The sequence below is a fragment of the Microcebus murinus genome, chromosome 4 (genome assembly GCF_040939455.1).
Source record: "Microcebus murinus isolate Inina chromosome 4, M.murinus_Inina_mat1.0, whole genome shotgun sequence".
In the NCBI taxonomy this organism is placed as follows: domain Eukaryota; kingdom Metazoa; phylum Chordata; class Mammalia; order Primates; family Cheirogaleidae; genus Microcebus; species Microcebus murinus.
Genome location: NC_134107.1, coordinates 13616976 through 13639415, shown reverse-complemented (window position 1 = coordinate 13639415; position 22440 = coordinate 13616976). Strand labels below are relative to the sequence as shown.

Here is a 22440-nt window from a genome sequence, read left to right as displayed (position 1 = left end):
CCAGCACCCTGGGGGCTGCCTGGGCCCCACGGGAGAGTGCAGAGGGGGCCCTAAGCCCAGACGGGGAGTCCCCAGTGGGCCTGGGGTTCCACCCAGTACACTGAATGCCACTAGGATACCCTGATCCCGTATGTGGTACATCTCAAATCCAGGGGTCGCCACCAGCTGAGGGGGTCCCACCAGGAAGGAGAGCCCAGCTGGCCACGGGATTCCCTGGCCAATACCAGGATTCCGTATGGCAGCAACACGGAAACCAGTTCATGGAGATCATGCTTCCTATCGGTAGCTTCAACTGGTTATTCCTTTCACGTGTTTGCCCAAGTTGAACATCATCTCAAGAAATTACTCTTCTTCAGGAGAAAGTAACTTGGAGGTTGGATAGATGGAATGAGGCAGGACCTTCAACTTTGTATTTTTTTTCTTATTTTTTCTTTTCTTTTCTTTTATTTATTTATTATTCTTTTTACTGTTAGGCAAGGAACAAATCTGCAGGTTGGACCTTCCACTTTGAATTGGTGAATTTTCTTACTCATGCTTCCTACTGACAGGTGCACTGTCTTTCCTATCCCAAGCTCCCAGGGGGATTGTTGGGGCCACTTAAACTTTTCTTCACCATAAGAAAAAAACAAAGGATGACAGAAAGACCAGGGAGCCTTGAAAAATCTGTTGGTTGTGAAAGAACAGCACAGCAAGAGGGGGTTGGGCTTGAGGGAGGGTTTCTTTAAAGGGGGAGGGGCTCATGCATATTTATTTGCTGAAGGACATTCGCCCCAGGCTAGAGGTGGGGCTGGTGAGAGAAGAGGTGAGGGAAGGGGGGGCAGACCCTGGAGGGATGGTCCTGGCCTGGGGCTGGGATGGAGGAGGGGGGTCCTCAGGGGCGGATGGGGCAGACGCTGAGCTCTAGCAGTCACTCTACTCCAGCTGATGCTGCCATGCAGGAATGCAGGCTTGATGAACATTATAAAGTTCTGAGAGGCCACACATGCCATATTATCTGTGATTCTCCTGATTCCTAAGTGTTTGCAGCTACCTCCAAAAACAGTTTAATTTTTGTGCAATCCAAAAACATAGCCGTGGCCTAAACGGAGCCAATGGTCCCCAACTCAGCTCCTTGTGATCCAGGACTTCCGCTGCCCACAGCCACTCCTTCCCCTCAGACTCATCCTTCACACGGGCGTCTCCCTCTTCGGAGGCCAAGAAAGCATTTCCTTTATATGATCAAAAAGACTTTTTCCTAAACTCTGGTAGATCTTCAACTGGAAGTGGACTCTAACCCTTTAATTCTCAGTCTCTGGTCTCTGCCCCACCCTGGCCTCTGAGTTTAATAGATACTGTCTGAAAATGTGGATGGGTGTCCCACAGTAGCCCTGCATACAAAGAAACCCTTGAGAGTCCTTCCAAAGAGCAGCAATCCCGGAGCAAGTGCGTTTCCTACAAGCTTCTCAAAAAGCCTAAAGAAGAGAAGGAAGACTTGACTTTTCGGGCCCTGGGAGAGAGGGGCTGGGCCTTGGGGTCCTGAGCCAGTACTGTCCAGGCAGGACTGCCACAGCCCCACAGGGCGTGCTCACCTGCCAAGCTCTCTGCTCTCCTGGGCCTTATCTCTGGATAAAGGGTATCATTACCGTAATTAAGGTTATCATTCTCTCAGTCCCCACCATCTTCTCTCACCTGCGTTTGGGGTGGAGACTGAAACTGCCCCGGCTGGGCTGGTGGTTTCCTTCGGTCTATTCTGGGCTGTGCATTCCAGCGCTGATGGCTGTGGTGTGTTCTAGCAACAAAGATAAAGATTATTACTGGGTCATTCATCACATCATCCAACCAATTAACATTTCTCAAATGCCTACTACAGGTAAATAAAACACCAGAGACCCCACCTCTACCACCACCCCGCCAACGCGTCCCAGCCCCGCCGAGCTGCAAGCTCTGGCTGTTCCACAGATGACAGGGAATGAAGCAGGGACCTGGCCTGCGGTGAACAACACCCCTCTGTGAAAATCCAGTGAAACTCATACAAAGGGACGATGCTGTCTCAGGTCATCCACTCGGCAGGCCTAGTCCCTGTCGTCAAGGATGTTGCAGTGGCAGAAGCAGAGAGATGAGGTGAAACTGAACACAGAGGAACAGCGTGCTGCCAAGCGAACAGTGTGACACAGGAGGGACCAGAGCACTCACCAGTGACTGTCCACCAAGCCTCTTTTTTTTTTTTTGAGACAGAGTCTCGCTCTGTTGTCCAGGCTAGAGTGAGTGTCATGGCATCAGTCTAGCTCACAACAACCTCAAACTCCTGGGCTCAAGCAATCCTGCTGCCTCAGCCTCCCGAGTAGCTGGGACTACAGGCATGCGCCACCATGCCCGGCTAAATTTTTCCATATATATTAGTTGGCCAATTAATATCTTTCTATTTATAGTAGAGACAGGGTCTCGCTCTTGCTCAGGCTGGTTTCGAACTCCTGACCTCGAGCAATCCTCCCGCCTCGGCCTCCCAGAGTGCTAGGATTACAGGCGTGAGCCACCGCGCCCGGCCACCACTGAGCATCTTTTCTGGGGCCAGCACTAAGCTGATGCCTCGGGGCAGGGGTTCCACCCAGTACACTGAATGCCACTAGGATGCCCCGACGCCATATGTGGTAGATCTCAAATCCAGGGGTCGCCACCAGCTGAGGGGGTCCCACCAGGAAGGAGAGCCCAGCTGGCCACAGGATTCCCTGGCCAATGCCAGGATTCCGTATGGCAGCAACACAGAAACCAGTTCATGGAGATCATGCTTCCTATCGGTAGCTTCAACTGGTTATTCCTTTCACGTGTTTGCCCAAGTTGAACATCATCTCAAGAAATTACTCTTCTTCAGGAGAAAGTAACTTGGAGGTTGGATAGATGGAATGAGGCAGGACCTTCAACTTTGTATTTTTTTTCTTATTTTTTATTTTCTTTTTATATTTATTTATTATTCTTTTTACTGTTAGGCAAGGAACCAATCTGCAGGTTGGACCTTCCACTTTGAATTGGTGAATTTTCTTACTCATGCTTCCTACTGACAGGTGTACTGTCTTTCCTATCCCAAGCTCCCAGGGGGATTGTTGGGGCCACTTAAATTTTTGTTCACCATAAGAAATAAACAAATTCCTCATTAGACTTTCCTAGGGGCTGGGACAATTGATTATTTTTCTTTGCATCCCAGAGCCTAGCACAGTGTCCCAGGCATTCTGGAAACATTTGTGGTTTGGATAGATGAAAAACGAAGACTGAATGAATGAATAGTGTAATATTCTTTCAACTGAATGATATTTGCATCTCTTTAACAACCAATGGCATAAAAACTTCCAAGGCTCTTAAAAACTGCACATAGATTAATCCCATCCCACTGATTTTTCTTTGTCCACAAATTTCAAAAATTCCAATAGATTAATCAGACATGAATTATTTTACAAAAACAATCTTTCCTTTCCCTGAAAGAGTTTGGTTGAGTAATCAAGAATTTGAGGCCAGGCGAGGTGGCTCACGCCTATAATCCTAGCACTCTGGGAGACTGAGGTGGGAGGATTGCTTGAGGTCAGGAGTTCGAAACCAGACTAAGCAAGAGCGAGACCAGTCTCTACTATAAATAGAAAGAAATTAATTGGCCAACTAACATATATAGAAAAAATTAGCCGGGCATGGTGGTGCATGCCTGTAGTCCCAGCTACTCGGGAGGCTGAGGCAGGAGGATTGCTTGAGCCCAGGAGTTTGAGGTTGCTGTGAGCCAGGCTGACGCCATGGCACTCACTCTAGCCTGGGCAACAAAGCAAGACTCTGTCTCAAAAAAAAAAAAAAAAAAAAAAGAATTTGATAACTCTTCCTTTTAATTTGTTCAGTTTACAGTTATAAAATGAAACTCAAAATAAGTCCAAATAACCACAAATGAAAGGAATGTTTTCTCCTTTCAGAAACAATGATCAAATAATAATGGCGGCCGGGCGCTGTGGCTCACGCCTGTAATCCTAGCTCTTGGGAGGCCGAGGCGGGCGGATTGCTCAAGGTCAGGAGTTCAAAACCAGCCTGAGCAAGAGCGAGACCCGTCTCTACTATAAATAGAAAGAAATTAATTGGCCAACTGATATATATATAAAAAATTAGCCGGGCATGGTGGCGCATGTCTGTAGTCCCAGCTACTCGGGAGGCTGAGGCAGAAGGATCGCTCAAGCCCAGGAGTTTGAGGTTGCTGTGAGCTAGGCTGACGCCACGGCACTCACTCTAGCCTGGACAACAAAGTGAGACTCTGTCTCAAAAAAAAAAAAAAAAATAATAATAATAATAATAATGGCAAACTCATCAGCACTTACCACATGCCAAATAGTTTTAACCTGTATATGAACTCCTTACAGCAACTCTGGAGGCAGACGCTAGCATTACCTTGTTTTACACAAGAGGAAACTGAAGCACGGTGAGCTTCAGTAACTTTTCCTAGATCATCCAGCTAGAAAGTGGCAGAGCTGGGATTTAAACCTAGTTCATGAACCCACACTCTAAACCGCTAAACCAACCATTCATGTTTCAGAGTATATATTAGAAAACGTGAAAAAAAAAAAAAGTTTTGACATTTGTCAACAGATGACATTAAGGTGTGGGTAGAGGAGCGAGACAGCCATGAAATGAAATGGTGTAAGATTTTAAATGTTCTTAAAGCTTTTCCTTTTATTTTTTTATTTATTTTTTTTTTTTGAGACAGAGTCTTGCTTTGTTGCCCAGGCTAGAGTGAGTGCCGTGGCATCAGCCTAGCTCACAGTAATCTCAAACTCCTGGGCTCAAGCAATCCTTCTGCCTCAGCCTCCTGAGTAGCTGGAACTATAGGCATGCAAACCAAAGTTGCCAGTATATTCAAGGTAAGAGATTATCCTGAAGAAAGTATGGTTCTTAGCTAAATATATAGATTACCTCCTCATGTTTTTGTTGGTGTAATTCATGGCCAAAAACTAAAGTGCTTTAGAGGCCGGGCTCAGTGGCTCAGGCCTGTAATCGTAGCACTATGGGAGGCTGAGGCAGGAGGATCAATTGAGCTCAGGAGGTTGAGACCAGCCTAAGCAAGAGTGAGACCCCATCGCTACTAAAAAAAAAAAATAGAAGGAAATTAGCCAGGCAACTAAAAATATAAAAAATATATATTAGCCAGGCTTGGTGTCACATGCTTGTAGTCCCAGTACTCAGGAGGCTAAGGCAGGAGGCTTGCTTGAGCCCAGGAGTTGGAGGTTGCTATGAGCTAGGCTGACGCCATGGCACTCACTCTAGCCTATACAACAAAGCGAGACTCTGTCTCAAAAAAATAAATAAAGTAAAGCACTTTAGAAAGAACAGATTGTTACTAAAGCCAGCAAAACAAAGATTCTATAGTAGCTGGAGTAAATAAAAGAGTAGGAGTTTGATTTGGTGTCTATTCACTTCAGAAAATGAAACAATCAAACCAGTAAGCAAATGGTTTTCTGATATAAATACAAAATTAATCTGAAATAATCAAAACAAGTCACACTGCCTTAAAATCCTAGGCTCCTTCTAGAAAGCAGAACTTAGGAGGAAGCCATTATTAAATCCAGCTATCCTGGGAGGTGATTCCAATTCAATCATTAGAGATTAATATTAGGGCACTCCCATCAAGCAGGAAGAAGGAAAATCTTATTAGTTACAAAGATCCATGCCTAGAGAAAACTTCCAGGGAGAAAAATCCTTTCACAACCACCATTTTGATGTTATCTTGAATGTGATGTTGAGAAAAGCAGAAGAAAGAACAGATGACATTAAAGTGTGGGTAGGGGAGCGAGACAGCCATGAAATGAAATGGCATACGATTTTAAATGTTCTTAAAGCTTTTCCTTTTACTTTATTTATTTATTTATTTTGAGACAGAGTCTCACTTTGTTGCCCAGGCTAGAGTGAGTGCCGTGGTGTCAGCCTAGCTCACAGCAACCTCAAACTCCTGGGCTCAAGCAATCCTGCTGCCTCAGCCTCCTGAGTAGCTGGGACTACAGGCATACACCACCATGCCCGGCTAATTTTTTTTTCTATATAATTAGTTGGCCAATTAATTTCTTTCTATTTATAATAGAGACGGGGTCTCGCTCTTGCTCAGGCTGGTTTCGAACTCCTCCCGCCTCGGCCTCCCAGAGTGCCAGGATTACAGGCATGAGCCACCTCACCTGGCCAAGCTTTTCCTTCTAAAACGCTCTTCTCCATGGAAAACATTATACTGGGTGATAGGTGAGTTTAGAAAGGATTAAGGCAGGATCGTGGCGTAGTTTCTAAGGTACCAAAGAAAGACTTGAAGATGGGCCTTATATCATCAAAGCCAAGCAAAGGTCAAAACCCACAACTTCTGCTAACGTGTTCTGAGCTGATCAAAGGAGAAACCCGAAGCAGATGTACTTGGATTGGATGACTGGTGTCGTCATTCCAGGACACAGCCACTGTGTGGCAGGACAGGATGTGGCTGGCGGAAGGGCAGGCCATGGCACCGGAGAACTCCTTGGAGCCACTCCAGAAAACAGAGGATGAGGAGGGTCACTCCCCTGCAGCCCTCCAAGGCCCCCACTGATACATAACTGTTCCAGTAAGAAAGGGGAGAGACTTGATTAGTTGCTTATTCCTTGTAAAATAGTTACAAAGTAACAGAAGGCATAGGGTTAAATAGTGTTATTACTACACATGTGATTACATTGCTAATGGAATAACTCACAATTTCCTGGCCAGAAGAAAGAACTAAAATTTTTATTCTAATAATGAGATCACAGAAAATGGTAAAAAAATAAAAGAGATCAATAAAGCAATATGGGCATAGAGAAAACAGGGGCTTTCACACCCAGAAGCGGGTACATTGTATATGGATACAGCCTGGGGTGTAGGGGAGCACAATTTGGAAGTTAGCTATTCAAATGTTAAATGTGACCAGGCATAGTGGCTCACACCTGTGATCCCAGGACTTTGGGAGGCCAAGGCAGGAGGATGGATTCAGGCCAGGAGTTCAAGTCCAGCCTGACCAATATAGTGAGACCCCTGTTTACAGGCATGATGGTGAGCAACTATAGTTCCAGCCACTCGGGAGGTTGAGGTACGAGGATCGCTTTAGCCCAGGAATTCAAGGTTACAGTGAGCTATGATCGGGCCACTGCACTCCAGTCTGTACAGCAGAGTGATACTATCTTTTAAAAAGTAAAACATAAATAAAATACAAGTAAATAAAATGTTAAATGCACAGGATATCCATCTCCAGGTATCCAAGTGAAATACTTGTATATGTGCTCAAAGTGGCACATGTAGGACGTTTGTAGACACTGGAAATGACTTAAAGATCTATCAATAGAGGAATTGTCAAATATACAACATTTCATCCATGCCATGCATATTTTACAACAGTGGAAAAGAATGAAGTAGGTCTGTATTTACCTACACAGAGCACCTTCAAGACATTGTGAAGAGGAATAAAAGCAAACTGCAAAGCAATACAGTGAATATTGCTTATAGGGGTTTTTTTTTACTTTTTTAATTTTTTTACTTTTTTTTTTATTAGCCCAACTTTTAGAAGCAAATCTTTATAGGGTTTTTTTTTTAACCCACCAATATGTCCAAATGCATACAGCAAAGTCTGCAGAGCACACGCTAAGATGATGCCAATGGTTATCACTGAGGAGCGTGCAGTTGAGTTTGGAACAAGGGGAACTTCCATGGTAGTGTTTGAAATTTTTACAAAAATAAATTGCATCAAACAGATGGGGCTAGAATTAAAAAAAAAATAAAAAATAAAAAAATAAATTGCTAGGCGGTATCATTAAAAATTAAATCTTTGGGAATGTTAGTTCTAAAAATGTTTACCCACCCAATTGAATATTCATTGGGGTTGAAAGTACTTTACCAGCTGTGATTATTTCCACAAGAGGAGGTTCATTATTAAAGAAATATTGACAGACACTGTTCTAGACCCTATGGCTATATTAAAAATCCCTGCCTACATGGAGCTTATATTCCAGTAGAGTTTATGGCATCATCTCCTTGGGGGAGGGGGTCTCTGGAAGAGAGGCATAGAGGCATGGTGAGATAAAAATACGCCTGGAGTCAGGGACACGATATAGATGGGCTCTGGGCATCTCTTCTAAGCCAGAGAAAGAAGAAAAGATGAGAAGGGTTTAAGGCTAAAGTGCAGGCCCATAGCATCTGGCCAGCCACTCACTAAATAGTCCCTGTGTCTGCTCCAATCAGCTCCACAACTTGAGGTCTGTGGGCAGCTCCTGAGCACTCCCCAGCCTCCTGGAGAGGCTGAAAACCAAGGCAGGAAAGGGAGAGGGGTGTGGCCAAGCTCTGGTGTGGCTTAAGAGCTCCAGCTCCCCAGGGCTACAATGGGAGTTCCCCTCCTGGATGGGGCCCCTTAGAATGATGATGGCAGACAGTGAAAAGATGGGAGGACTGGGAACAGACAGCAAGGGGAAAGTGAGTGAGTAGAAGGACATGTGAGTAGAGAAGAAAGGAGCCCACGCAGGAGCCAACTGTGCTCCTGGGCCAAAAGGGGGAGAGAACATCTCCCTTCATGCTTCATCCCCTTGCTGTTCTGGGAAGCCCCATGGGAGAGCCTGCTGGCCCTCGGTGCTCTTCCTCTGCTCCTCGGTCCCCCCCACCAGGCCACCAGGCTTCCAGCTCACTTCCTAAGCTGAACAGAATATGAAATAGGGTAGTTTGAAATGCCTCCAGAGAGGCCTAGTGGCTTACTCAAGAGATCAAACATAGTGTCTACCTACACGCAGGATTTAAGGTGGGAAGGGGAAGGGGATCCCGTATCTTGGCCCAATCTGCATTCACAGAAGGACGGCAAGGAGAGGGCTGAGGTAAACACAAAGGAATGACTCAATACTGGTGAAATTGCAGACATCCTTGACAAGCCAGTAGGGGAGATATTTCAGGCTAGGGCGGCCTTTCCTAAAGCCTTCAAATCACATCTTACAGGCACTTGGCTGCCCCACCTGAGCCCGGCCCAGCCAGCTTCGCAGCAACGTTCACACGGTTGCTAGAAGGCTGGGGTAATCTGATTGGCCTGGAGATTCATGTTCGCTAGGGAAGACGGGCTTTGTTAACCAACGGAGTCAGGTTCGAACCTGTTCTTCCCAAACCTACGTGCTGTCCCTCAGAGAGCCCGATGGTGAGACACAGGGCGTGGTATGCAAGTCTGAATTGCCCTGATGATTTATAAAATCCAAGTGGGTTTTCTTTTTTCTTTTTTTTTTTGAGACAGTCTCGCTCTGTCACCCCAGCTAGAGTGCAGTGGCATCACCACAGCTCACTGCAACATCACACTCCTGGGTTCAAGCAATCCTCCTGCCTCAGCCTGTAGCTGAGAGTACAGGCTCGATCCACCAGGCCCAGCCCAAGTGGGTTTTCAATATCTGAGCCCAGCTGACCATGCTGGAGATCAGGCTAGGGAGCCACCTCGATGCCATTTCTTTGCCACTTCAAGCTAAGAGGATCAACTAAAAGATTCCTAACTCACCACTTCACATGGTAAATAATCCTTTCCTCTCACCTTTGGCTGGGAAAAGCTTGTTCTCTGCCTACAGGAACCAGAAGCCACCTGTGTCAGCCGAGATTTGAACAAGGCAGCATTGAGCTGGGAACACTGTCAAGTCATTTCTCTCTTTTTTTTTGAGACAGAGTCTCACTCTGTCACCCAGGCTAGAGTGCCATGGTGTCAGCCTAGCTTACACAGCAACCTCAAACACCTGGGCTCAAGCAATCCTTCTGCCTCAGCCTCCCGAGTAGCTGGGACCACAGGCATGCGCCACCATGCCCGGCTAATTTTTTCTATATACATATTTTTAGTTGTCCAGATAATTTATTTCTATTTTTAGTAGAGACGGGGTCTCGCTCTTGCTCAGGCTGGTCTTGCAATCCTGAGCTCAAATGATCTGCCCGCCTCGGCCTCCTAGAGTGCTAGGACTATAAGCATGAGCCACTGGCAGGTCATTTCTCTCTTTACAACTGGGTGTGGACATTGCTCACGCGTACTGCATCACATTAAAACCCCCTGGCCCAGGACACTTTTGGTCTCAATGGTTCAAAATCTGCTTTCTAGAAGGACCTTGTCCAAACCCAGGGAAAATAAACACATTTGCCAAACCCCAGTGTGAATGTGGTTGATTTGCTCACCGGATGCCACAAATACTCTTCTGCACTCACATGTCAGTACATCAGGGCCAAGTGCTGCCCAGCAAAATACACAGGGCTTTGTCTCATTCTGCAGTGGTCTGCACTGGCAACAGGGCCACTGTCGCTATGTCTGCCAGGCTCAAACAGGACTGTGGGGCAGGCAGGGGGCAGGGAGAGCAAGCTGCAATAAAGACAAGGCCAGCCACCGCTTGCTTCAGGTGGAAAACACAACTCTCAACATCCTGGCTGGGCTTTCCGGGTCAAAAAATTCACTAGGAAGGAAGGGAGGAACGGTGGGAGAACAAATTAGGTGTTTTGTTTGTTTTCCTCTCTTAATAAAACAAAGCCTGGCTGGGGCACCCAGAATCTCATCAGAAAGATACATAATTTTTTTTAATTAATAAAAATAAAAATAATCAATGAGGAAGAAAATAACCAAAAGCCACACTTCCCAGACTTAAGCAATGAGTGATGTTTCAGATGCCAGTCACCAGTTCTGGACCAAACTGGTCAGATTTGGGGAATCTCCTCCTCTTCCACACCCCAGCTTTCTTCCACTCCCTCTTCTTTCTTTCTTTCTTTCTTTTTTTTTTTTTTTTTTTTTTTTTTTTGAGACAGTGTCTTGCTTTGTTGCCCAGACTACAGTGAGTGCCGTGGCATCAGCCTAGCTCACAGCAACCTCAAACTCCTGGGCTCAAGCAATCCTCCTGCCTCAGCCTCCCGAGTAGCTGGGACTACAGGCATGTACCAACATGCCCAGCTAATTTTTTCTATATATATATTAGTTGGCCAATTAATTTCTTTCTATTTATAGTAGAGACGAGGTCTCGCTTTTGCTCAGGCTGGTTTCGAACTCCTGACCTCGAGCAATCCAGCCACCTCGGCCTCCCAGAGAGCTAGGATTACAGGCGTGAGCCACCACACCCGCCCCCCCCTTCTTTCTTGGCCATCATCTTCCTGCCCTACACATCAGCCCTCTACAGCCCCACCTTTCTGGAACTTCAAGTCCTCGCCTCCGAGTCTCCAGGCTTTTCCTTTCCCTCCTTTTCCACCCCAGCAAGGCAGTCCTGGGTGCGGGGATATGCGGATTTGAAAAGTTTGCTAGCTGACAGGCTGCAGACTCTCCACGCTTTATCGCAGCTGAACTCAGACTCATCAACCGCTCAAGGAAAGCAGCCAAACTTGAAAACTTCAGCAGTGACTTCTTAGAGAATCAGTTCTGGTGTTTACTTGTGTTTGCCTGTTTTTACCCTAAGTATAGGCTAATGCCTTGGAGACTGAGGGGCTAGACAGCAACAAACAGAAGGAAAACTGGAGCACATTTTGCTGAAGGCAAGTGAGCGATGGGATCGGATAGCGATAGGATGGCTTATGAAGTCTCTGCCATGTGCCTGGCACTGATAGTTTAATATGAACAGTGCCAAAATCAAGGAAGTACAGGGCAACATGGCTGCATGAGATAGTTGGGGAAGATGGGGGTGTCAGGGAAGACTTTCAGGAGGAAATGCCCCCTGAGCTGAAACCCAATGGAGGAGGAAGAAAAGCCTGCTGGAAAACCAGGGGCTGGAGAGAGCAGAGTGGGGCCGACGAGGCCAGCTTGAGGCTGCAGAGGTTGACAGTGCCCAGAGTCCAAAGTGGGGAGACCCCGGGGGAAGCACTGCCCGAGCGTTGGCTTGGGCATGGAAAGGCTGCGACATGTCGTGCTCAGGGCCACCTCCAAGACCTTTTCTTCCCTGTGAACCTGGATGAGGTTCAAGCTGGCTTATCAAAGCATTCCCATCCAACTTTTAAGCCTCCTTATTCAGTGAGAGTTAAGCAAATACTCACAAATACAAAACAACCAATAGCCCAACCCATGTCAGAGTAGAGTAGGTGGGGACACACCCTGACTCCCACGTTTTTTTCCTATACTTATTCCTGCCACGTGCAAGGCACTATCAAAGGTTCCCCTTGATTACGTAACAAGAACATGGCAAGTAAGATTTGGGGGACACACAAGATCCAACCATTTCCCCTTTGGAGATCGTAAAACAACGAAAGTGTTTGATGAACGTGCAGGGTGGGCTTTTTACCTGCAGGGCCAGCAAGGTCTGGAATCACATCCCATGGCCAGAACCCGATTAATCCAAGGTGTTTATTTCCTTCTGGTAAATAGTAATGTGTAATTTCCCATATTTAGTGACAATAATTGCTTCAAACAAAGGGCAATCACCAAAAACAGTATTTAGAGGGAGTGGTTTTCCTCCATAAGAGGATTGCAGCTCAGTTAAAAAAAAGTTTTTAGGCCGGGCACCGTGGCTCACGCCTGTAATCAATCCTAGCACTTTGGGAGGCCGAGGCGGGCGGATCGTTTGAGCTCAGGAGTTCAAGACCAGCCTGAGCAAGAGGGAGACCCCCCCATCTCTACTAAAAATAGAAAAAAATTAATTGGCCAACTAAAAATATATAGAAAAAACTAGCCAGACATGGTGGTACATGCCTGTGGTCCCAGCTACTTGGAGGCTAAGGCAGAAGGATTGTTTGAGCCCAGGAGTTTGAGGTTGCTGTGAGCTAGGCTGACGACACTGCACTCAAGCCTGGGGAACTCTGTCTCAAAAAATAAAAAAAAGCTTTTGTCTCAAAGCACTAATTTGTCGCTTAGATATGATTCAAGAGATAACTAATTTGGGGGAAAACATGGTGTTCAAACAGAGAAAAGCAAAAAGCCACTCTCCCACCCAGCCTCCCAGCAAATTTGCTGGTGCTTATCCCACTCCTCCCACCTGCAGCTAAATTCCTAGAAAATAAATTCTAGGAATTTAGACAATCCACAGCAGCTGCCTCCACTCTCTCACCTGACTTCCCTATCTGCCTGAAGGGCCCACTTGAAATTCAAGTTGTGAGCCGAACTTGCAATCTTACAAGTAGAAAATGCCCTGGCATCATTCCCCCTGACTGTTCACATTCCAGCCTGCCCCACTGCCTGGCCACTGGAGACAGGGGACAGAGGCCAGGCTGGCTGCTGTGCGCCTTTTTTTTTTTTTTTTTGAGACAGAGTCTCGCTTTGTTGCCCAGGCTAGAGTGAGTGCCATGGCGTCAGCCTAGCTCACAGCAACCTCAAACTCCTGGGCTCAAGCGATCCTCCTGCCTCAGCCTCCCGAGTAGCTGGAACTACTGCCATGCACCACCATGCCTGGCTAATTTTTTCTATATATTAGTTGGCCAATTAATTTCTTTCTATTTATAGTAGAGACGGGGTCACTCTTGCTCAGGCTGGTTTGGAACTCCTGACCTCGAGCAATCCACCCACTTCGGCCTCCCAGAGAGCTAGGATTACAGGTGTGAGCCACCGCGCCGCGCCGGGCCCATCCTTCGCCCTGGAGAAGACCACACACCTGGGTAAAACACACAAACCCAGGCCACACCACACTGGCTGGAAGGGCCCAAGGTTGTCAAAAGCTTTCCCCGTCACCTGGCCGAGGGTGGGGACCTGCATGTAGCCCATCATTCAAGGGCTATGTTGGGCTCCCAGACCAGAAAGCAAGGCGGGCGCCTACCCAGGCTGTGTGTGAGGCTGTGTACCAGCCTCTCGTGTCCCAAACACCCTGAGCTGGCCTGCTGATGGACCTGAAATAATCATGAGGGACTTATCCCTCAGGACCCCCAAAGCCCTCTTTTTACATGTAAATATTCAAAAATCTTAACATATGTGACAACACGCTACAGAACAGGAGTTTTTATTTTATTTTATTTTATTTTTAATTGTGTTTTTTTTTTTTTTTTTTGAGACAGAGTCTCACTCTGTTGCCTGGGCTAGAGTGCCCTGGCGTCAGCCTAGCTCACAGCAGCCTCAAACTCCTGGGCTCAAGGGATCCTCCTGCCTCAGCCTCCCCAGTAGCTGAGACTACAGGCATGCACCACCATGCCCGGCTAAATTTTTCTATATATTTTTAGTTGTCCAGCTAATTTCTTTCTATTTTTAGTAGAGATGGGGTCTCGCTCTTGCTCAGGCTGGTCTCGAACTCCCTAGGATTACAGGCGTGATCCACCTCACCCGGCCAGAACAGGAGTTTCTCAGGGTACAAAGCTATCGTTTGAAGGAAGTCTGGATAAAGGCAAAAGCTTGTGACGTGCACTGTTGCGGGTTTGGGGACCCAGCAAGGTAAGGAGTGAGCTCCTGCGGCCACGCCCTGGGAGATGTGAACCTGGCCCCAGCAACCTCCCAACGACCCCCAATCCCGGTCCTCTTTCCCGCCTGCTCGCCCCCCACCCCCTCGCCTCGCCTCAGTGCCTAGCGCAGAGCACAGAGGGCGCGGGGCGCAGGAGGCTCACAGCAACCCAAGGGGATGAAACTCTGCCTGGCAACGGATCCCGGGACCCGGATTCGGCCAGGCGATTGGCAGTTCGGCCGAAGGGGGCGTGGCGGCAGAGGCTCCCTAGAGACCAGGCTCTCTCACTCCCTGCACACCGAAGACCCCAGGATTGCAGGATGGGGGGCTTAAGGGTGAAGCGGGGGAACTTGCCTCGATGTTGCAAGCGCGCTGCTTTAGATTGTAAATGTAGTTGGGTCACCAGCAGGGACTTATGGAGGTGGGAAGCGGAGCTATTTCTCACCAAGGCCACCCTTGGGCGTCGTCCCCGCTTCCTGTGAGTCCTTGCCGTCCTTTTTCTTCCCCTCCCTCTCCACGCCCTTTTACGATCCCTGCTGCTCATTGCAACCCTGGCCCTTCCCTCTCCCTGGACCTCGGGCTTTGCTCCTCCCTGCTGCCCCTCCCGGGCCCCCTGGCCACACCGCATCGGCCTCTGCGTACCCCGAACCCCCGCGCTTTCTCGTGCGTTCCCCCTTAGATCTCTACTTGCTTCCTTCTTCCCCGCTCCCCAAATCTCCGGAATGAAGAGCAAGTGGTCCCTGCTTAAGGATGCCCAAGTTCTTGCCCTTGGGCGGGGCGGGGGTGGGGGCGGGCTGCTCCATCCCGCCCAGGAAGCTGGGCGGTCCTCATGCGACGCAGATTGTTGGCAAATTCTCAGATTGGGCTAAAAAACGGCCCGCCCTAGAGCCAGGCGGGCGGCCGGCAGGTGCAGAGATACCAGTGGAAAATGTCATGGTTGAGAACAACTCTGTTCTGCCTAAAATTCCTCTCTGGAGCCCCTCCCCTTTCCAGGCTCTCCGGCAAGCAGGAGGCTCAGCCCCACAGGCCCCAGCTGGCCAGGGGGCGCAGGCAGGCCTGGCCTGGCCTCCCAGCCAGGGAGGAGTAGGGGGAGGGGAGTGAAATTACAGTACAACTACTTTGACTGTAGTTTCTCCCTCTTGTTTATTATCATCATGGGAGAGTGAAGACTCAGGAGGGGAAGGACCCAGGGTGGCGCTGGCAAGGTGAGCCACAGGAGGGGCTGGCAGCAGCCGGGAGGCTGACCCCTTCCCCACAAAATGGACAAATGGGTGTTAGGCACCAGTCTTTTCCATTCAAGGCTCCATCTGAAACCAGCCAAGCTGCCTGGATCTTAAGTTTCTTTCTGAGTTCCCCGCCCTCCTTCTCTTGCTCCCCTGGCCCCACCCTGCTGGGCTTCCCACTTCTACACTTACACCCTGTCCCTCTACCTGGAATGCTCTCTCCATGGTCCTCTGCAAAGCTGGAAACAGTTAGACACTATTATTAACACAGACGTCCTTGTACCAGAGCGAGCAGAATGCCCAGATGCCAGTGTGAGTCCTGACTCTGCTATTTTCTAGCTGTGTGACCCTGTACATATTGCTTAACCTCTCTGAGCCTCTGTTTCTTTGTCTATTAAATGAGAAAAAATATACCTATCTCATGGGGTTGTTGTTGAAATCAAAAGAAATAAAGCATATAAAATACATATACAATGTCTAACACAAAGTAAGAATATATAGGAATAGCTAACATTTATAGTATTTACTGTATGCTGGGCACATTATATATGTTAATTTACATCATCCTCACAACTATTCTATGAGAGAGTACCATATTAACTCTGTTTTATAGATAAGGAAACTGGACACAGAGAGTTTTGATAACCTGCCCAAGGTCACATAGCTAGGAAGCGGCAGAACTGATAGCTGTTACTATTATTATTAATATCATTTCCCTATTAGACGGTAGGCTCATTGAAGGAAGGGAGTTTGCACATAACCGGTTGATAACTATTTTCGAGGATATTCAAAAGGGCAAGACCCTACAAATGTCAAGAGACATACTCCATTTCCTAAAACGCCCCCAGAAAAATATTCCCAACTTCTTCAGGGAAGCAACAATGACATCATGGGGAAGGGGGGAAAATAATGTTATTATTTAATCAGAAAGCGTGGATTGACCTAGGCAGGGTCATCTCTGCCCAGCTCTGTGAGTTAAGACCAATCACTCCACTTCTCCGAGCCTCACCTTTCTGGTTTGTGAGATGGAGTCTGCCAGTACCAAACCAAACCGCCTTCCTGCCTGGGCGGAGCTGAGGACTCAGCGAGAGATCTCAAGAGATAAAGCACTTTGTGGACTAGAACACCCTGTCCAAAGTGAAGGTCTTTTCATTCCTTAACCCTTTCCCATCCTTGGCCCCGCTACTGGGAAGTTTTTCTGTTGGGGCCATGCCTCAAGCTTGTGGTGGAAAACAACAGAGGCATTTAAAGGGAAATGAACCCGCCCTCTTTATCAGAATGTTCCCCACACATTTGCCATGGCCCATGGCAGCGTCTCTGCTGGGAGCGCTCGGAGTTAGGAAGCACTTGAGGCTGGGGAGCCACAGGGCTACTCAGAGGCTGGTAAACAGCACATGCCATTCCCGGCCCCATGGCAAACCTTCGTGCATGGAATTCTTTGTCCTCGTGAGGAAAGACAGAGAGCTGCTCTATGCTGAAAGCCCAGAGCCAGAGCTCCATGTTCAAACCCCGCCCAGCCCGAGATCAGGCCGAGGCTAAGCATGCCACCAACCCTTTAAAGTGTGATTGTGAAATCAACTTGCCCAAACTTGGACTTCTTTCTTGAAAACTTCGGTTTACTTGTTAATTCTAACGGGGAAACATGAACGTCACAAGAGAGAAGTTGGCAATCTCCTGCTTAACCAAGAAATAAAAGTGAGCTTATCTAGCTGTGCCCCTGACATGATGCACTGATAAGAGCCCAGCATAACTTCTGTGGCACTCCTGCCCCGAAAATGCCTAACCTCAGCCTGACCGTGAGACAAGTCCAAACTCAGGGACATTTCTACAAAACAACTGGTCCCACACACTTAAAAAAATCAGTGCTGTGAATGACAGCAAAAAGCTGAGAAAATATTCCAGATTGAAGAAATAAAGAACCAAGACAATTAAACACCTTGTGGGATCACAGATGATTGAAGCCTAAAAGGGAAAAAGACACTGCTATAAAGGCAATTATTGGGGCAATTAGGAAAATTTAAATATGGACAATACATTAGATAATATGACAATGGTTTTTTTTTTTTTTTTTTGAGACAGAGTCTCGCTCTGTTGCCCAGGCTAGAGTGCCGTGGTGTCAGCCTAGCTCACAGCAACCTCCAACTCCTGGGCTCAAGCAATCCTTCTGCCTCAGCCTCCCGAGTTGCTGGGACTACAGGCATGCGCCACTGTGCCTGGCTAATTTTTTCTATATGTTTTTATAGTTGGCCAATTAATTTCTTTCTATTTTTAGTAGAGATGGGGTCCTGCTCTTGCTCAAGCTGGTCTAGAACTCCTGACCTTGAGCAATCTGCCTCCCTCGCCCTCCCAGAGTACTAGGATTACAGGCGTGAACCACCTCACCCAGCCAACAATGTTGTATTTCTTGAATTTAATTATTGTATTGGGGTTATATTATATAAAAGAATCTCTACATGCTGAGGTATTTAAGGGGAAAGGGTCAGGATGTCTGCAGTTTACCCTCAAATGATTCAGCAAAAATAATGATAATTATACCACCTATCCATAGAGGGAGAGATTAAAGCAAACAAGGTAAATGTTAACAATTTATGAACCCAAATGAAAGGTACATGGATATTTATTGTATTATTCTTACAGCTAGGTTTGAATTAAAAATCAATTCACTTTTTTTTAAAAAAGGAATTTCAGGGACTGCAAACTAGTTCAACCTCTGTGGAAAGCAATATGGAGATACCTTAAAGCGATACAAGTGAATCTACCATTTGATCCAGCAATCCCATTGCTGGGCATCTACCCAAATGATCCAATGACACTCTACAAAAAAGACACCTGCACTCGAATGTTTATTGCAGCACAATTCATAATCACAAGGCTGTGGAAACAGCCCAAGTGCCCATCAATCCAAGAATGGATTAATAAAATGTGGTATATGTATACCATGGAGTACTATTCAGCTCTAAGAAATAATGGTGATATAGCACATCTTATATTTTCCTGGTTAGAGCTGGAACCCATACTACTAAGTGAAGTATCCCAAAAATGGAAAAACAAGCACCAGATATATTCTCCAGCAAACTGGTATTAACTGAGTAGCACCTAAGTGGACACATAGGTACTACAGTAATAGGGTATTGGGCAGGTGGGAGGGGGGAGGGGGGCGGGTATATACATACATAATGAGTGAGATGTGCACCATCTGGGGGATGGTCATGATGGAGACTCAGACTTTTGGGGGGAGGGGGGAAATGGGCATTTATTGAAACCTTAAAATCTGTACCCCCATAATATGCCGAAATAAAAAAAAATATTACAAAATAAATAAATAAATGGAAAAAAAAAAGGAATTTCAGTTACATTTCTAGGTACATCTCCCAGATAATGTTTCTTAATGTCACAGCTAATACACAATACCAGAGAGCTAAGGTGGCACTCAGAAATGGGACATATATGTTAGCAACACACAAAGTGTTGGGAGGTACTGGGCTATTTGCTTTGGAATGCTGGAGATATAGCAGTATTTCGACAGTGCTATCTTTGCTCAAAACATTTGAGACAACTTTCCAGCCAGATGAGAAAATTGGTTGCACTACATTATAATCACACCTTGTTTTTGACCCAAAACAGCCCATCCAGTTAATTAACCAGCCTTACTTCTGAAAGGATCATGGGCTAGTAGAGCTGGCAAGGACCTTAGAGAATGTCTTATCCTTGTTACAAGGAAACTGAGAGGCTCAGAAATTGACCTTGATTTGCCCAAGGTCACGGCAAATCTCACTGACTCCCAGGCCAGTGATCTTTCCAGGATCTTGTCCTGGAAACCCTGGGGTACCTTCCAGGCCCTTTGGCTATTTGCAGACATCGAGAAAGGAAGATCTGTGTTTCCCCAAAGACATTTCTTTGTAAATGTACAGGTGACTCTAAAGGCAATTTCAAAAGAGAGAGAACAAAAATATTTTTAATTTTCCATGAAAATTCTAATTTTCACTTTCCCAAACATTCTAATTTTCTGTTCCCAAACAGGGAACAGAACAGCCATTGGGATGTATAAGTATGTTCAAGAAAAAATTGACAAGTTACTTTATGATCATACCTTAAATGCATCCCACATAACTGTGGCTATTTTAAGAAACCTCAATACATAAAAATTCAAATTTACCAAACAGGAAAACAACAGGATGAGGACATGGGCCTGATTATTCTATAGCTGCCCCCTCTGCCTTCAGACCCCTCCTCCCTGCTTCTCTGCCCTGCTCTGTGCCCCCAAGAGATCACCTGCAACACCTGGGCTTCCTTATGAGCGAGGGGTCGGCTATTTCTTCCTGCTTCACGTGGCCGGCGTTCTGGCAGGTCCTGTGGTCCCCCATGGCTACAGCCCCTGCCCCTCCTCTGCCTCCTGCTCAAGCTGGACTTCAGGAACACCATTTCTTCCCTGTGCCCCTTCTGGCCCAGGGATAGTATGAGCTCCCCACTGTCTCTGGGGGGCTCACCAGCCCTTGTTGGCTCCTTTGGCCCTGCTCACTACTCAGTAAACAGTCCCTTTATTAAAGTCCTTTTGGTTGAACTATCTTCAAATGGAACTGTTGTTTTGAGAAATGAGTTTGAGTTTATGAAAACTATTCCCGGCCCTTTGTGAGGCGATGGTGCATTGCAAATAATTCGGTTTTCCAAATGCACCCTCAACCACACCATTGTCCACGCAAGGTCACACTGCCTGAAGCGAGGTAGACCTTAAGGCTGCAGTCCTTGCAATCACTCCTTGCTGGCACTCTGAGGAAGGACGTGGAAGAGCCCCCCAGCCTCCTCCCCAGTCTCCTGGCACTGCTCTCACCCTCGAATGTGGGAACCGAGTCCTCAGAGCATAAGACCTTGCAAGTCTGGGCCCCTGCAGGACTTTGGGGATAACTTGGACCATTCCTGCCGGGGACTGAGAGAAGGCAGGGGTGGGTAGTGATGAAGGCATCCGGGGAACAGAGGGAGAGAGGGTCAGGAGAGTGGGCAGGTAGGAGGGGAGCGAGGCCACCTGGGATGGGCCCGCCACCAGTCCCCCACCCCGGTGGCCCTGCTCCTGTGCCACCACCCCCGCTATGGCAGTGGTCCCTGCAGGAGGGAGCACTCCTGTCCTGTGGCCACCGCCTCCCGCCTGGGCCTGATGTGAGAGGAGGCAGCTGAGAAGTTTCTCAAGTTTGAATGGCCAGTTGCCGTGTTCTTTCTCCATCCTACCCACCACCCCCTGACTGTCCCAGCGAGTGAGGTCTTGCCCTGAGAACTCAGCAACTGTCACTGGCCTCATTATCCCTGGTGGATGCCTGATGTCCACGAGTTTATTTCCAGTGTTCAGAGCATTCCGGTTTTTCACACCCATCACATCATTTGGTCTGTGGAGGTCGGCAGAGGAGAAATCTGGGATCAGTGGGGCTGGGACACATCCAGCCACACGGGACTCAAAAAATATTTATTGAATAAGACACTATTAGTTCATGCAGGTAAAAAAAAAAAAAAGGAAATGAAGTATAATAAAAAAGAAAAAAATTATAAAAGAAAAAATATATTTATTGAATGAATGAACACTAAGGGCCACAGCTAACTTGCATCAGCTCTTCCTCAAGCTAAAAAGAAATTTAAAAAAAAAATCTTTTTTAGAAATACCTAGGTTGTCGTGCAAAGGCACAATCATAGCTCGGTGTAACCTCCAGGTCCTTGGCTCAAGGGATCCTTCTGCCTCAGCCTCCCCAGTAGCTGGGACTACAGGCATGTACCATTACACCCAGCTCCTTTTTTTATTCTTTGTAAAGACAAGATCTTCCTGTGTTGCCCAGGCTAGTCTCAAATTTCTGACCTGAAGCGATCCTCCCTCCTTGGCTTCCCAATGTGCTGAGATTACAGACATGAGCCACCATGCCCGGTACCATTTTTTCAAATTGATCTATTATTGGACAACCTGGGTAGTTCTGCCCCAGGGATCTTTCCTGCCTCCTAAAGGGCACCCCCAGCTATGTACACATGTGTACCCCATTGTCACCCACTCAACTTCTGCTGCAGACACCAGGGCCATCATTTGGGGCAGCATGCACCCTCTGCCCCACCCTGCACCGTCAGCTTCAGAGCTGAAAGACAGGAGCTGGGCTTCGAGCTGAGTGAAAGAAGCATCCTGAGGGGTGCCCAGGCCCGGTCAGGACATCGTGCAGGTGTGTGTGCACTGGGTGTGTGCTTGCTCACCCCCCGTGCACCAGGGGTTTCTGTAGAAGCGGGACTCACTCCCACCTCTCTAGGACTCCGTACCTGCCCTCCTGCTCTCCATAAATAAACATATGGCTGTGACATGAATGCGGCACACTTAAATGTGGTGCTCTTGCACAGTACGTAACCCAGATACTTGAACAGGCTCTCCAGCCCTATGGATGCTACCCCCATTTATGGGTGAGGAAAAGTAGCCGTGAGGTCAGTCATCTAGAGAAATGCATCAGGGGATCAAGGGCCTCCCTCCAAACCTACCTCTTTCCAAAACCAAGGGGCCACCCTGAGCTACAAAACCCCCAAGAACACAAACTCTGCTGTCCCGTGTGGGAACAGATGAAGTGGAGAAGGCATGTCTGAAATCCAAGCAAGGACAGGTGGAGCCCACACTGGCAGGAGATCTCACTGCACATGCAGAAATCCATGGAGAAGCCAGCGCTGGAGAGGGTGGGGTGGGGTAGGAGCTGTCATCTCTGGTCTGGGAGAACCAGAGAGGGCTGGGGTTGCCTCCACCCACAGAAAGGCAGCAGCTCTGGGGAACAGCGAGGGGGACGGGCTTGGTCCAATTGTTTTGGTACGAGAAGGTACTTCTCTCTGCCCAGCAATGACCAACATTAGGAGCCAGTTACTAGAAGTCCCCTCGCCCCAACCCAATGTATTGTCTACAGAGCTGGAGATGAAAA

General features: G+C 47.5%; 1 protein-coding gene across 1 annotated transcript in view; it reads right to left on the bottom strand.

Moving 5' to 3' along the window:
- AHNAK (AHNAK nucleoprotein) overlaps positions 1-22440 on the bottom strand; it is an 88599-nt gene that overhangs the window by 34056 nt on the left and 32103 nt on the right. The window contains exon 5 of the mRNA XM_076001819.1: positions 1669-1768. Coding sequence (XP_075857934.1) covers positions 1669-1768 — 100 coding nt within the window. The remainder of the gene's footprint in view (positions 1-1668; positions 1769-22440) is intronic.